This window comes from Vigna umbellata, chromosome 9, assembly GCF_029865625.1.
Source record: "Vigna umbellata cultivar VRB3 chromosome 9, Vumbellata_1.0, whole genome shotgun sequence".
NCBI classification, from domain to species: domain Eukaryota; kingdom Viridiplantae; phylum Streptophyta; class Magnoliopsida; order Fabales; family Fabaceae; genus Vigna; species Vigna umbellata.
In genome coordinates this window covers 33,377,105-33,394,489 of record NC_142173.1, presented here as the reverse complement: position 1 = coordinate 33,394,489, position 17,385 = coordinate 33,377,105, and the positions used below count along the sequence as shown (strand labels likewise).

Genomic DNA, 17,385 nt, shown 5'->3' with positions numbered 1-17,385 from the left:
GATCGGTTCAAAAGGAAGCCTTCGGTGAGATGAACGTCTGAGCACCCTCCAACTCAAGATTGAAAGGTTCAAAGAGCTGGAAATTTAGAGAGAAGGTAGAGAGAGAGCTTTAGGGCACAAGAGTTTAGAGAGAGAAAAGAATTGAAGTTCAGGGAAGAGAATGAGTTCTGAAAAGCCCCTCCTAAGGTCAAGTTGGCCTTACTCAGATGGACCTGGCTACCCCACATAAGGCCCAAAGACCCTTTGTTAAATTTACAGGCCCTCACAGTTTCTGAAACAATTATATAGTAAATATTTTACTAAAAATATATATAAATAATTTAAATATATTACACAAATTTTATTTTTCAAAATATGTAAATAAGTTAAATATAAAAATTAACAACAATTTACTATTCAATTTTACGCTATAAAATACTTATAATGAATTTTAATTATTTTTATATAAATTTAAATTATTTTTAATACTGGTTCGCAATAAAATATTTATAATTTTTTTTTATTAAATTAAGACGATTAAACCTTGCGTCATTTCCAATTAAAACAAAACGCACGGATATAATTAGAAAAACACTTATTTTCCATTTGCCCAACTTAGTGCAGTGAAGTTCCTCAGTCTTTAGTTAGTCCCATCATCACACAGATCAAACTGACTCAGTTTTCTACAACAACAGCAGCAACACGCAAACTACACCTACGATTAGGGTTTCCGCCATTCCCCAAATATCCATCTTTCAAAAATTAGGGATTCTTCGGCCATGACGGACGGCTATTGGAATCGGCAACAGGCGCTTCTCCCCCACTCCGGCATGCTCAAGCGACCGCGTTCGGAATATGGTTTTTTCTTTTTTCTCGATTTTCTTCGTCTTTTGGTTCTCTTTTGTGCAATTTGCCCACTTTCTCTTGAATTGTTGTGAAAGTTTGCAATTTTCTGTTTCGTTTGTAAATTATTTGTTGTTGGTTGTCACAATTTATTTGGGCGCTAAGTGCCAATCTTCTTACGCGTTAAACGGTGCTAATTTTCTCGCTTATTAGGGCTGCGTTTGAAATGGTTCTGTTGAGGTTTAATGGTGCCTGTCTTTCTTGGGTCTGTTGCGTTTGAAATGGTTCTGTTTGTTAACTTGTGTTCGGATCCTGGTGTTTTTGTTGGAAGACAATCGATCTATTCTTCTAGTGTAGAATTTGTTAAGGTTTTGTTAATGTAGAAAAACAAACGCCTTTTGGACTTTTAGGCATTGCATAGGGTTTATACTTGGGGTGAGAATTCAATTTAGGTCTGGGATACTGTTTATTTGGATTTCCTTTTTGTTTAAGATATCGGAGAGCCCAAATAAGTTGACGCCTCTCTTTTATTTTTGTGTCTGTTTCCTTTGCTACAAAGTTTTGGATTGGTTTTGGGGGGAGGGGTGGATAATACTTTTGTTCATTAATAAATTGCACAATAAAATTTATGTTTGTTGACCTTAATCAGGAGTGATTGTAAGGTTGCATGATACTCTCATTTGACAAAATCTCAATTGTCGAATAAAAGGAAAGTTATATATTAAATAAATAGTTAGTAATTACAAATTTAGTTGCAAGTGAGTTACTTTACGTATTGTAGATATAATATAAGCCACCTGGATTTCATTTTAATTGTTCTCCCATTCAGTTTTTCTCCACGCTGTCAGTTCTCATTGTATCCACCGTGAAGAAGTTTCCCTTTGCATTGCCGCATTGATCTTTGAGAGAGCTGTATCACACACCCACTCATACACATTCACCTTTTCTCTCATTTCCCTACATATTTATAATTGTAAACTCGCTAATTTTGTCTTCAATTTTCCATTTTTACATTATTTTCTGATCAAAATTTTGTCAATCCACATATTTCAGTTCATTTAAAAAAATAGAAAATCCAACCTTATAGAGCAACGATTGCATTTCCATTTGCTACTGGTTTTTTTTATGGTCCAGCCTCTTGTGAATTCAACTTTGAAACCTCAAATTCCTATCCTCTCTCTCTCTTGAATTTGTCATTGCAGTTTTTCTTGGTTTTTCCACTTTTCCTACTTTTGGCACCCTGGCTTTGTGAGTTTTATCTTGATCACCATTGTGGTAAGTTGACAGGGGAGCCTCATGTAGTATACCTAGAAAGAACACGTTCTCTTTCATTGGAAGGGGAAGAAGTGTATTTGTCTATTTCCATCTTCTGATAAGAGATATTTGAATGAATGTGGTTCCTATTATCCTGGTTACATTGTTGATCTTTTTTCAAATTGTTTTCTTCTAATGTCCTTTTAATTAAATTTATTGCTGTACTATTTTTTCTTTCCGTTGGTTTAGATATGCTGATTAGTGGATTAGTTAATTTTATTTTATTATGTACAGTTAGGCTTATTAGGTCCAGAAAGTTTAGTTCATGAAAGCTTGTGTTGTGGGTACATTTTCCGTCTTTTTGTCTAGTTCTTTTTAAAACATTTTCTGTCTATGCCATTTTTGCTTTATTAGTTCCTTTTAATATGTTGGATCTTGATATTCTGATGGTGCATGAGTTGGCAAGTAATGATATCTTTCTGCTGTGTCAGCAAACCATGATTTGGGTTTCATAAAGCTGCACCAAAAAATGGACATTCTTCTATTCTATTCAGTCTATTGCAGTGCCAGTGTATGAATAGGAGTCATATATGATGGGGATTTTTCAATATGGTGTTTACAGCTTTAGTGCTCTTTGCTATAGAATTGATTTGTATCAATTATATTTTTTTAATGTTATTATTTTATTTTTTCATTTCAGATATGCCAGCTTCTGGTCTGTCTTCAGGTAATGAGATTCATAATTATATTGCTCGTGATGATGACCGTACTGGTACTGTTCACCGAATGATAAAGGACACAAAAACAATTGGAACTGCTTATGACCGCTACCTTCAGAGTGGGGTAACACTTCATCTTGCTGTGTTTTCTTAAATATTTCAGTGTTGGTTTTTTGGCACTTTCACTACTGCTTTTTTTTGGGTGTTTCACTGTTTGCTTATGAGACTCATGCATCCTGTTTGTTTATACAGCAGCTTTCTTCATTTGCCTCTGGGGAAGCCAGTACAGTTGGTGGTATTGGGTTGGCTAGGGGTGGTGGTGGGGGATTACCTGGCCATTCACTAGCTGATCCTGCTGTTTTGGGGCGTCATGGGGGTGGTGGTCCAGATCTAGCACCAAATGGACGGGGTGTTAATTATGGTGGTCAGCTACCTGTAGATGCTGTTTCCAGGCCTGGACCTGAGACGGTACCTCTACCTCCAGATGCTTCTAGCACTTTGTATGTTGAAGGTCTCCCCTCTGATAGTACAAGAAGAGAAGTGGCTCGTATCCCTTTTATTCTAATGCAATGCTTGGGATTTTCATCTTCTTGCTTTTCATTTATTTCCAGAGTTACATTGATTTTAGTTCTGTTATTCAAATTCCTTGACATCACCTTAGATATCTTCCGCCCCTTTGTTGGGTATAGAGAAGTGAGACTTGTGAGCAAAGAATCCAAACATGTAAGTGCACTGTTTGCAACAGATGCTTGCTTGTCATCTTTTGGTTATTTAGTTTATTGGTAAAAATTTGCATCCTCTTTGTGGTGAAATGGCTGTTCAATGCAGCGGGGTGGAGACCCTTTAATCCTTTGTTTTGTGGACTTTGCAAATCCAGCTTGTGCAGCAACTGCTATGAGTGCCTTGCAAGGTATCATTTACAATTACCTTCTGATATATAAGTAAATTATGTTTTGGTTTTGTAAATTACATGCCTGCATCATTTTAAAATGAGATGAAATGTTGATGATTGCTATGAATTACAGAGCATTCAGGCAGAATTTATTGTGCAAATAGAATCAGATGTGAACATTCTGCTCTATTCTTGTTTGTTCCAGCCCCTAGCGAAACCAAAATGTCATCCACGCTTGGATCTTATGTTGTTCTGATTTATATTTAAAATGCCTTCTTCTTTTGTGGAACTGAATTTGGACCTCATTTCTTGTTATGCTTATATCAAAACGCACTAAAGACAATCCATATGTCATATTTTATCCTATTCTACGCACGTGTCAAACACTGCCTTTGCATGTTTAAATCTTTTGAACTAATGGCTATGGTTGGGACCATGTTCCCAATGATAAAGCTGTTAGAAAATCTATAAAATATCTCAACATTATTGCATGTTAGAATATTTTATAATTATTTGATTAACCTCTTGGGAGTAGTTTCTATCTTTCATTATTTTCTTTTGGTTAAGCTATAGGAAGGAGGGAGACATTGAGCTGAAACCTCATGTTTTTTAGAAAACACAGATGCTTAATTTATATTGAAAAAAATGGAATCAACACAATAAATAGAGATTTCGTATCCTCTTATCATATATATGGGAATAAATAAAACGTTCTTAATAATAAATATATAATCTAGATACTTTTTGTGACAAGATTTGCATTATAACACCCCCTAAAAGCTGAAGCATTTAGGTCACATATGTGCCCAACATCTTGTAAATATAAACAATCCTTGGTCTTGAAGGATTGTTAAAGGACTTGGTGAATATGTTAACCAACTATTCACTAGAGTCGAAAACAATCTAGTGATGTCTCTAGCTCCAATTTTTCTCACATGAAATGACAATCACCTCAATATGTTTGGTCCTCTCATGAAAGACAAGATTAGAGGGAGTTGAGAGAAGCTAAAAAGCCTTATTTCACTTAGTAAATATGATACAACTTACTATTGTATTTATAGGAGACAGTAGTTCTGAAAAGTAAAAGGGTGGGAAGCCCCTAACAAAACCCTAAAAGTAAAACCCCTTACATAAATATTAATAATAAAGACATTTCATTTCAACACTCCCCATCAAGATGGAGCATATAGATCATATGCACCAAGCTTGGAACATATAAATTGAATCGTAAGCCCCCTTAGAGATTTGGTCAGAATGTCTGCGAGTTTTTCATTAGAGTTGACAAACACAGTAATAAGATCCTTTGACAACAACTTCTCTCTAATAAAATGATAGTCAATCTCTGTGTTTTGTTCTTTCATGAAACAATGGATTGGAGGCAATGTGAAGGGCGGCTTGATTGTTACAATACAACTTCATCTACTCATTTTCACAAAATTTCAACTCTTAAAGGAGTTGTCTAATCCACACAAGTTCGCATGTAGTTAGAGCCATAGACCGATACTCAGCTTCAACACTAGATTGAGCAACAACACTTTGTTTCTTACATTTCCAAGATATAAGGTTTCCTCTAAGTAAAACACTATCCTATGGTAGATCTTTTGTCAATTGGACAACCAACCGAGTCTGCATCACAATATCCTTCAACTTGAGTGCTTCCCTTGTCCCCATACAACAATCCCTGTCTTGGGTTCTCTCTTACATATGTCGTGTGTTTGGTTCTATCATGCTGCACTAGATTATGAGCTATGTTAATATCAGATTTCTTATCACAATAAAGTCTCATTGATTCATCTGACTTTATTCTTAAGTCTTCCAAGATGATCTTTAACCATAGTAGTTCACATATCCCTTGTGCCATTGCCTTGAATTCTGCTTCAGCAGAGGATCTGGTTATCACATTTTGTTTTTTACTCTTCCAAGTCACAAGATTTCCGCCAAGGAAAGTACAATACCCCGTAGTTGACCTCCTGTTCACAATTGACCCTGCATAGTCTGCATAAGTATATACTTCCACACTTACATTCCTATTTCGTTCAAACAAAATTCCCCTGCATGGGATTCCCTTCAAATATTGCACAATTCTTAGTGCGGCTTGTAAGTGAACCTCCTTAGGTTGGTGCATGAACTAGCTAACAAGGCTTACAACAAATGCAACATTAGGCCTAGTGTGAGATAAATAAATCAGTCTACCAACTAACCTCTGATACATTTCCTTGTCAACTGCAGTACCTTCTACATTCCCCAACTTCATGTTTGGATCAATTGGTGTACTCGAAGGCTTGCATGCTGTCTTCCCTGTTTCTTTCAACAAATTTGTGATGTATTTTTGCTGAGATATAAATATTCTCTTTTTAGAATGGGCCACTTCAATCCCTAAGAAATACTTCAATTTTTCCGAGGTCTTGATTTCAAATTCCTTGGCTAGATGTTGGCCTAAGAGTTGTTGTTGCTTCTCATCATCACCTGTTACTATAATATCATCTACATAAACCAATAGCACTGTAACTCTCCCTGATTTAGAGTGTTTAATGAACCAAGTGTGGTCTCCTTGACTTTGTTTAAAGCCCAGACCTATCATAACTTTAGTAAACCTTCCAAACCACGCTCTTGGTGAATGTTTGAACCCATACAATGCCTTTTTTAGCTTGCAAACAGTGTTGGCAGCTGTTTTTCCCTCATATCCAGGGGGCAATTCCATGTAAATCTCAATTTCTCCATGAAGGAAGCAATTTTTAACGTCAAATTGATGCATTGGAGATTAAAGGATTAGGGATAGTTACCTCATGTAATGTTGGGTTGGATGGTTGAACATGGATAGACTTTGGAATGGTCTTTGTCTTCCTTGTATAAACCAGATTTTTACCAAATCTTACATTAGCCCTATCTTGAGTGAATTTAGTGAGTTCCTTCTCAGCTGTTACACTTTTAGTCCTTATTTCTGGTCCTAAGCTTAAGTCAGGAAGCATAAGGATATCATCTTCATTTGTTGTAGTCTCCTCCTGAAGATGATCTTTATAGAAGTAACTTTTGTGCTCAAAAAAGGTGACATCACAAGACAATTTTTTGGATGGTGGGTGATAGCATTTATATCCCTTTTGTGTAGATGAGTAACCTATGAAAACACATTTTTAGGCTCTAGGATCAAGTTTTCTTCTAGCATGTTCAATCGTCCTCCCTGATTGTTGGTTTTGTATGATACAATCATTGTTAGAAATAATAACATTGCATGAGAGATCGTGTATGAGTTTTTTAATGGAGACTAAACTAACAAATAATTTAGGAATATGAAGGACATTTTTAAGGGTGATAGATGGGCTTATTTGAACATCTCCTTGACCTGCTGCAGTCATCAGAGAGCCATTAGCTATGGATATTTTCTTGTTGCTGGGGCAAGGGGTGTAAGAGGAGAAAGTGTTAGATAAGGGTGTCATATGGTCTATAGCCCCAGAATCTAGTATCCAATATGGGTTAGGGTGTTTATCTGAGGTATTAAGTCCAAAAGAGATAAACTTTCCCTTTACCTTTTAAAGTTTTGCGAACAAGTTGGGCCCATTTCAGATAATTTGTCCCATTTAAGTGGTAGGCAGTGTTGAGGTTCTGGAGTTGTTCCTGATTGGTTTGTGATGCAATAGGCACCACTTCAGTAGTGTGGTCTGCCATGTTCAAGCAACAGAACGATGGTAATGCACTGAGAAGAGATTTGAAAGGAAAAACACTACAAAATAAAGAAAACTGTAGCAATGAAGGCTATGGTGTAGAGTTGTGTTGGCAACAACAATGAAGGTTGTTTTTGAAAGGGAGAGTGGCAGCAATGAAGGCTGCCAGCTAGGGTTTTAGTGCACAGTTAGAGGCGGCTCCCAAATGTTGAGAGCTCTGATGCTATCTCATAATTTAGGGTAAAACGTATATATTATTATGCTGAGATTACAAATCCATATATACAATGCTAGAGAGCTATTTTGGGAAGTATAATAGCTCCTAAAGAAAGTATCCTTATATTTCAGGGATATCCTAATCATACCTGATAATTATAATCTCCTAAATAAGGAAGAAATATAATTAATAAAAGCAAAGACTTTAATAGAAATAATACAGCTAAAAAGATTCTAACATGTTAAGAAGTGGACTTTAAGCCTAACTCAACCTCACAAAACTAGCTCATAAGGTGAGATTTGCATCACTTATATATTATAAATTGGTCTTAACTCTAGTCGATGTGAGACTTCCAACACACCTCCTCACGCCAAGGTATATACATCTCGAACGTGAGAGTAGACATTAATGGGTGGCCTGATAGCGGGTGGAACAATACGCTTAACAAATAATAAATATCGCTAGGATATGCTTTAACCATAGTTCTGATACCATGTTAAAAAGTAGATTTTAAGCCTAACTCAACCCTACAAAACCGGCTTGTAAGGTGAGGTTTGCATCCACTTTATATTATAAATTGATCTTATCTCTAGTTTATATGAGACTTCCAATAGTTAGTAATTTGAACTTAGAATCCATGAGAATCTCCAGTGATTTCACACTTGATAGCTAGTTTCTTTGACATCAAGAGCAGGCTTCCTCTTTAAGATTATTGAGACATTCTTGGATTGTGCAACTTCTATACACAAACAAGTATCGAAAGTTCCAAGTTTTACTTTGGAAGTAGTAGGAGAGGGTACTACTCGATGCTTATGATTCGTTCTGGTCATTGTTGTAATTTCAATGTCATCCACAAACAATGAGATAAAGTTTCCTTTAGGTGAATGGGGATGGAAGACAAAGTGGTCAAGTTCACTATGAATCAAATTGAATTTTGTACCACAATCCAAAAGTGGCCTATCCAAAAGAGTTCTTAATATTAAATCAGAATAGCTGCCAATGATAAATGACAAGTGATAAGTCCTAACCATTTGGGAACCCACTCTCAATAGAACCAAACACTTAAATACTCTAATGAGGATCTCTTACTACTCAATTTTGGATTTGACCACTCTATAATACCCATGTTCCCGTTATAGCACTGCCCTTTGTTGACATTTGGACGTCTTTCACTCTATGACACTTCATTCAATACCCTCTTAATTAGAATCCTTAACTAGTCATAACACTTTGTATGTGGCCCTTTTGAGACATTGACAACCAACTCTTATACTTATACCAATTGATAAAAATCCAAGCATTTTGGGAATCCTCCCTCAAAAGCTAAAGGGAGAACCATACCCATAAATAGTCCATTATGCATCTTGGACTACTCGATATGGGACTTGGGCATCCTAAAATACTCAAGTTCCTACAAACAACCAGAGAGAATAATAGTTAGACAAAATTTATTTGGATCAACGACGAGAAAGTATCTAAGTAATTTTGCAATTTAATGGTATGCTTTGCACCTCACAAGTCTTCTATCCATTTTTAGTCCAATCTGGGTCAACTTCAAAGGGAGAGGTGGGGGGTGTGGAGTGGTGTTGGTAAAGCCAATGACGGTCAATAATCCATTTTGGGTGAGACGATGCTTCACTTATAGAGTTAGGAATCAAGAATAAAAACATAAGACAAAGGATAAAGGCAAACATAATATGAAGGAGAAGGGCAATGATAACTAAGGTTAATATAGTGGGGGGTGGGTTGAGTCAAATATGTTTTCTCATAGAATAGGTGAATCATTTTCAGTAGGCGGACCCAAATCCTGTTATGAAGAAAGCACTAGTGAATGGTCAACTTGTCATCGCGAGTTGTCACAAGAGCATGTACATTACTGTCATGAGGTTGTGAGCATGGTTATCAAACTCACGGGTTAACTTGTTAACTCAGACTAGTTTACATGCTCACTTATCGCTTCTGAAAGCAAACTCGTTTTTTGTGTGGAATCAGTAAACTCGGTAGCAAAATTGGTAAACTTGTATCAAATTGCGTGTTTAGAAGTGTGTGGTGAGTTCGATGGAATGTTTTTTTAAACCAAGTCGTAGGCATATGAACTCACAAGATTAGGGCTTTTGTGTTTAATCCCCTTCTTTCTAACTCGATCGCGCATTACCTTCTTGCCTCACTCGTAGTTGCAAAGCCCATCATTGTTTTTGACGTTGTTGCTCGCAATCTCTGTCAGCTATTGTCACAGTCGTGATCACTATTGTCCAAGGTCGTTGTCACTGGCCGTCGCTTGCCGTGGGTCACCGTTGCTCGTTGTGGGTCGTTGTTTCTTGCGTATGTCGCTGATGTGTTTGTCGTGGACATTGGCACTGTTTCGCAATCGCCTGGTCAAAATAGTTTTTGGGTTTTTGTTGCTTTTTAATTTCTCAGGCCCTCTGTTTCGCACTCTTTGTTTTTAATTTCAAATTGTTTTTAATTGTTGCACTGCTTTTTTTTTTAATTTTTTATTTGTATTGAAAAATTAGATTATTAGGTAATTTTCCTGAACATTTTGACATTTCAATTTATCTTTTATAATATTTATATGAACTTATATTTGAAGTTATATAATTTTGTAAACTTATTTTTATTAGGATGTTTTTCATATAATTTTTTTTTCATGTAAAGTAAACTCAGTTTACAAGTTAAGTTTATAAGTTGAGTTTACTTGGTTGTCACGAGTTTTGTGTAAACTCTTGAGTTTGACAACTTTAATAATCGTGAGTGACCTTGATAAGTTTGAACGGGTTGCTACTTGGGTCATCTTTGAGAAACAGATGGAGGTGGAACAAAAGTAAGGGCTCTTTTTGTTGACAGGAGACACCATTATGTGAGAAGAATGAGAATTATCAAAATAATAAAGACTAGAAGGGAGACGTAAATAAATATGAAATATTTTGAAGGTAGGAGCGAAATAACAAAAACCTTTATGTGATATAATGTCCTAGAAGACATTTAATGTACCTTGCCAAATGTTTGTACATGCAGTTAAATTATGATCAAAGCAATTGGAATCAACTTCATTAGGAGGGATTGCATGAACATATGTATGAGAAAAAATGTAAGAATGTGGGACTCGGTTATTTATGACAAAAGATGTCTTGTGATTAAAACGTTGTGAGAGCTGTATCTCATAAGAAGCGGTAGGGACGATTGCCACGAAGGAGAAGAGTTATCTTAATAAGATTCTTTTATGCTTAGCCGCCTCATTTTGTTGAGGAGTGTGTACATAGGATGTTCAGTGAAAAATGTAAAAAATGTAATTGATTTACCAGTATGAGCAATCAAAGCAGTAGTGCCTAAATGTTGGCTGCTATCAAACCATTGAACAAAATTCTCGTAAGGACAAGGTTGTCAAATTTGAGAATTTATGTAAACTCGGAAGAGTTTAGTAAACTTGACTCGTAACTTCACATGAAAAAAAGTATTTATATGCTTCTGGAACTACTTTGATCATCGAACTTTTTATTTCATCACAAACAGAAGCACAAGGTTCAAATCCTCCCTACTTCTAGCAAGATGATGCTTGAATCTAAATATTTCTCCACTCACAATCTTTGAGCAATAATTTTACATTTAACTTTTCTACCATTACCATTAATATCTGTCTTAAGTTTCTATCCAATATCTGATATGTTCCCTAGAATAATTTTACTTCTACTTTTAATAGATGAAGATGCACTTGGATTGTTCTCAATTGAATTTGAACCATTACCAAACATCCTGCTTTAGTTTCAGCTAACTACAAAATTCCGAAATAAAAAATTATCTAAGTGTAGGGTCACTTATTTGTCACAAGGGGAGAGGATAAAATTTTAGTCACAATGCTGATAAAAAGTAAAATCAGGAGTGACTGGACATAAAACGTGAGGTGCAGCGATGCAAAATGAAAAATAAAACATAGCGAACCTGTAGACGTGAGGTGTGAGGGGCTATCTATGAACTGACACCACCCATGGTAACCGGGAATGTGATGGCGGCTGACGATCGCTTGCAACGTGAAAATGAGAGAGAGAGCATGAGAACAAGAACTGCAATCGTATGAGACTAAGGAAGAAGATGGGCTTGTTTGAAAGAAGATGATTCAAAAACCCTAATATGATGAGTCAGCCCTAAAATTGACTTCGTTTTATAAAAAAAGTTTCTCGACTAAGTCACCAACTCAGAAGCACACTCACGAGTTCGACTGAGTCTATCGATTCTACTATTCTACTTCAAAACCAAGTTTGCTTCCAAATTAACTCGGAATCCATGTGTAAATACTTAAACTCATGTGAGTTAATGAGTCAATTTGCCAGTTTAATTACCATGGTGAGGGGTAAGATTAACCTGGTATGATCTGCAGGCTGTGGGGGTCTTTGTAGGAGATGTGTAATGTGAGATCCATTGGCTTGGAAAGGGGACGAGGTTGGGTTTGGGGTGTGGCATTGATTAGTATAGAGAGGGCAGAAAATTGGAAGTTAGTTTGGACGAACGCATAAAGAGGCCGACGAAGTAGCCTGTGAGTAGAGCAGTTGTATGGTTTGTAATCGTAAGAAGAAAGCCAAGTATATTTGATGAACTTGTTTTGAGAGATCTCATGGTAATTAATATTTTTAAAGTCTGGTCTTTGACAGACTTGTATAGCAGCATTGTGTGATCAATGTAGCCTATGTCAACTACTGTGTATAATGCTTTTGTTCATCTTGTAGTGATTAAAGGAAATTTAATTTCTGTAAGAATACTAAATAAATGACTAGAATCGAAAATAAATTAGATTAATAAAACTAGAATACAGTGGCATGTGCTGTGCTCCCTTGGTTGGGAAATCTAACAGTTTCTTATACTCAGCGACTTCACATATTTTGGTGCAGAAAAAACTTCTTGGTGTTTACTGACATTGTGGTTGATGTACAGGTTATAAAGTTGATGAGCTCAACCCTGAGTCCAGTCACTTGCGGCTTCAGTTTTCCCGGTATCCTGGTCCAAGAAGTGGACCTGCATCTCGAGGTAAAAGATGAGCTTGTTCTCATTGGCCATTTATGTGTTATGCTCGTCTGAATGTCGGTGATTCTTTATACCATGTATTGGGGGAGATACTCCATATGCCGTTTTATTTGTTCCCTCCGGATATTAGGGCATTTGAAATGCATAAAATATTTATAGGATGAGATCAGAGTACAATTTCAATTAGAAAAAGTCTAACAAATTTGGATTTTTAGTACATGTATTCAATTACTCTGCTGTATCATTATTTGTTAAATTTAGTATATTAACTGATCTATGGTAGCGTTTACTGTGCTCCCCAAATGACTGTTATTTTATAACTGTTTATTGCTTATCAAACATTATCGGTCATCCTGTTACGTTTCATACCATACTGGGGATGTGTGCAAATTGGGTGGACTGTAATGTAATGTTGGTTATTCCAAAAGCATTTTTAGCGTAGGAATGTGTTAAACTACTGATCTTTGTTACAAAATCCTTTTACCACAAGCTAGTTTAGACATCACAACGTCTTCGTGGTTATATATTTTTAACCTGAATTGGTTAAAAGCCTTTCGAGTATTTGATCAACACATCTCAACACCTTTCTGAAAAACATTCGGATTTGTGCATTGGTCAAATCAAGTATAGCCAAAAGAAACTGCATTTTTCCGAGAAAGTAAGCATTAGATATTTTATGCCTTGAAATGAAGTTAATTAAGCTTTACTTCGTTAGAAAAAGGACAATCGTAATTCGAAATCAATGACCATGGAAAATGTGCTAGACTCTGCTTGTAGGTTTTGGTGGTCACTCGTTCGCAAAATCCAATTTCAAAAATTTGGTTCTGAAAATTGTTCCTGAAAATTTGGAAAATGTTTCAGAAAGTTTCCAAAATACAAATCTTGAAGTCACTTTTTTGAAAGACAATGATAATTTTGAAAATAAACCAATAACATAATGTGGGCAGAAACAAATGTTAAAACATAATCATTTTTATTAATAATTGTAGTTTATACACACACATATATATAATATAAACCAGTAATAGAAAAAATTATCTAAACATTTTAAACTAATATTAGCAAGTTATGGTCATCACTTCAAAAGTAAGAAGACCATAAAAGTATTTAACATTGGGAATGCTTTCTAATCAAATTCAACAAACATAATTACATTTCTATTAATAGAACATTGATTCTTTTAAGGGTAAGCCTTTTTCATTTTCCTTTTATTTTACTGAAGCATTCTCACCCGTATTTAATATAACACACAGTTTGGAAGAAATTATTTATCTTCTATAAGATATTTTACAATTTTTAGTATACTATTAGATTTTTTTTCTTTATTTATCTTTATAAAGTATTCTGACTATGGGTGTTTTTATTAAATAGGGAAAATAAAATTTTAAAAGTCAATAACACTAAAGATAAATTTGATTTATTCATAATATCCTTTAAAATAAAAATAAAGTTAACTAAATTAATTATCTTTTGTTGGTATATGTAACTTCATTATAAATACTTGTACTAAGAATGAACTAGTCTTGCCGTTTATTTGGGTTTGTGTCCAATTCTACATTTCAAAACATTTTTTTCAAATTATGAGTTAATGATACTAGACTCAATCATGGTGTCAATTTTCTTCTGCAAAAAATTCTATTATGTTCGTTTCCTTATATTTGTTTATAAATTTAATAGTTTATTCAATTTTGTGGTTGATATATTTTTTAATTAAACTTTCATGGAAAATTTTAGTCAAAGAAATTGTTTTGTAAGTCTAATACTGATACAATTGAATAATTTATTGTCAGATATCTTATTACTAATTAATCTGAATTATGATGGTCTTCACTGACCTATATTGGCACATAATTAAGTATTATTAAATGTTGTAATTTGAAAAGCTTAAGTATGTATTACGTATGTATTCATTGGATCTTGACTATATTATGCTTTAATTTAGACAACCTACTAACTTTTGTTTTCTTTTAAAAAGGGTGTTGAAAACATCTTTTTCATTTTTCTTCATACATAATTACGTGTTATTACACTTAATTATTAATATTACTTTAGAAACAACTTTTTTCGTACATAAATCAAAGTGAAAATCTTTCATAAGTTTAGCATTTTTCTTTATGGTCTATATATATATATATATATATATATATATATATATATATATATTTAAATATTAGACTTTTCCATAGACTGCATGCATTTATTACGGATTTAGATGGATTGTAACTTTGAGGCAAATTATTCTTTGAATAGGAATATTTTAATAGGATTAACGAAAATTATGGATACAATATTACATCTCTTTCAAAAAGCTACAATCAATTTCACACTGACTTAGTTTTTCTTTCATCATGATGGAGACATAATAATTGAAGGTAACAACAGTAAGAGAATATGGAAATATAAATACTTTAATTATAATAAGTAGAAATATTAAAATAATTATTAGTGTAATATTCTACAAATTTAATTACTATGCATTATCATTTGTTATCAGATAAAAGCGTAAACACGATTTATTGAATACTTTATTTACTCATAATTATTTGTAACAGTGAAATAACTATTATAATATTAAAAAGAAAATAACCCTATCTGATGATCACGGTTTTTCTGGATATTTTTATCTTGAAATTATTATAAACTATTACACTACTTTAACTTTCTACTCTAGTTACATTTTCTTTTTCTAAAACAATTCATATTATTGAATATACAATTATTCAGTTTTTCTCTAACTTCATGCTCACAATTGTAATAATTGTTTTCTAACGTGTACACAAACACACACACACTATATATATATATATATATATATATATATATAAATTGCAGTATATATTGGGAGTTGTATGAAAAATCTAAATAGAAATTGAAAGAATGGACCAGTTTCAAGTCCCATTGGCTAAACTTTGTACTGTATTGCTTTGATACCTTAGGTTTCATTGTTGTAGTTGGTGGTTGACTTTTGTTTTTTTTCCCGCTATATTAAATTAAGGATATTTTAAGTTTTTCATATTAAATAAATAGGTTAAATTACAATTTTGGCATCTTTTGATTTACGAATTGCAGTCTCTGTATTTTTTTTTTATATTTTAGTTACCTAATATTTTAAAATTCGAATTTTTTTAAAGATTAAATATGTTTTTAATTTCTAAATTTTTAATGTGAAATTAAAATTTGTTTTTGTTTGAAATTGATATATTTTGGTTATCAAAGTTTAAAAATAAATAGATATAGTTTTTTTAGTCCATTATGTTAAAATTTCTTTTGACGTATCAAACACATCTTATGATAGTATTTAAGTTGTTTATATTGTTTGACAATGTCAACCAAAAAATGCATTTGACATATTAAAAACATTAAACATAATTTGGTTAAAAGGACTATACATGTTCTTATTTAAATTTTGAAAATTAAAATATATCAAAGCTTCAAATTATAATTTTATGTGAAAGTTTAGAGATTAAAATTATATTTAATCAATTTTTAAATTAAATAGACGAAGTTTAATATATGAAAACACAAGGTATATGAAGCGTTAAACTAGAACTAGAATGTTCCAAAACATTAAAACCAAAATCTTAACAAAGAAAAGAAATTGTGGATAAAAATTAAAAGGAAAAAGAAATGCAGTGTATGATAAACTACCTAAGTAGGGTCTTCTTGAAGCAATATCCTAAGCCACAACTTAGAAGATGGTCATTCTTCTCCAATGAAGAAAAAAGCGTGTGGGGTCTTAGTTGTCCTAATGCTATTATCGTTTTCCTACGTATTTTTCTTGTGTGTGATTCCTAGTTGTGACCTTCCCCAAACAAGATAAAAAGTTTTGGATAATGCAAAGAGACAAACTTCTTCAAAGTAGCAATGTGTAAATGTACCCAAATGTGGTTATCAAACCCTATTCAATAATCAAGGAATATTAATTAATTAATTCACTCATACTCCCCTTAGTCTTCACTACATACTCCCCTTAGTCTTCACTACACCTACAATGCATGCACATAACTTTTTACACTAAAGAAAGTAATTAGGGTAAAATGGAAAAGCCAATTCTATATGAATCCCCTTTGTAAAGTTTCACACCAAACACTTTTTCTTTTCTTTCTTTTTTTCATGTCAAAAGTATGTGCCTAATATCGATTGACTTCATCAAAATTTCATTAATTATGACCATCTTTAATCAACAAGGTTGCGTGCAAGAAAATTTGCCCTAAACTAACCACTCGGAGTTGTTAGGTTTTCTCTTTGTAACTTTGCAATATATGATATCTTCTTTAGAATGAGTTTATTTAAGTACAACTTAGTTATAAGAACAAGACAAACATACGATATCATCTTACAATTAAAGTCATATCCTCCAACACTGACTTTATTAAAGAAACTCAGAATAATAATAAATTAATGTGCGCACATTTAGCATTATTAAATAGGTTTTCTTATCAGAATTGTAGTCCTTAATTGCATGTTTCTATCAATAATTTAGGCCGTAAAATTCATCTGTATATTGCTGAAATTAATATATTGTGATTTGAAAACAATCGAGACAATTTCAGTGCTCTTGTAGTTGATTTTGGAGGCATTATTCACATCAAAGTAGAATTTAACTGGGTAAAAAAAAAGGCAAAAAATCTTTGGATATTTATCTAGAGGTACAGAAGAAGACAAAGACTTTAATATATGTATATGTATATGTATATGTATATATACTGCAAAGTGGTCCATGTACATAGTTATGCTATGATCCATGAGTTGATAATAAGGAGGGAAAAGTCAGCCATGGGAATAGTTGTAGCTTTCACCATTAAGAGG

At 33.6% G+C, this 17,385-nt stretch overlaps 1 protein-coding gene across 2 annotated transcripts; it reads left to right on the top strand.

Moving 5' to 3' along the window:
* Positions 1-584: 584 nt before the first annotated feature.
* LOC148193297 (RNA-binding protein 1-like) lies at positions 585-12,865 on the top strand. Of its 2 annotated transcripts, none has more exons than XM_088098910.1 (6): positions 585-837; positions 2,777-2,919; positions 3,051-3,342; positions 3,457-3,518; positions 3,624-3,705; positions 12,487-12,865. In XM_088098910.1, the coding sequence occupies exons 1-6, from the start codon at positions 759-761 to the stop codon at positions 12,588-12,590; spliced, it is 762 nt and encodes a 253-aa protein (XP_087955036.1). In that variant the 5' UTR covers positions 585-758; the 3' UTR covers positions 12,591-12,865. The 2 variants fall into 2 exon arrangements, with proteins under 2 accessions (XP_087955036.1, XP_087955035.1); XM_088098909.1 differs by having other exon boundaries at positions 586-837; positions 3,048-3,342.
* Positions 12,866-17,385: the final 4,520 nt, after the last annotated feature.

What these genes read in the sequence shown, in the direction of transcription:
- LOC148193297 (XM_088098909.1), top strand. Translation starts at nt 759, where the DNA reads ATGACGGACGGCTATTGGAATCGGCAACAGGCGCTTCTCCCCCACTCC. An exon ending in TACAAGAAGAGAAGTGGCTC is followed by an intron (nt 3,343 to 3,456) that starts GTATCCCTTTTA and finishes ACATCACCTTAG; the next exon opens with ATATCTTCCGCCCCTTTGTT. An exon ending in TGAGCAAAGAATCCAAACAT is followed by an intron (nt 3,519 to 3,623) that starts GTAAGTGCACTG and finishes TGTTCAATGCAG; the next exon opens with CGGGGTGGAGACCCTTTAAT.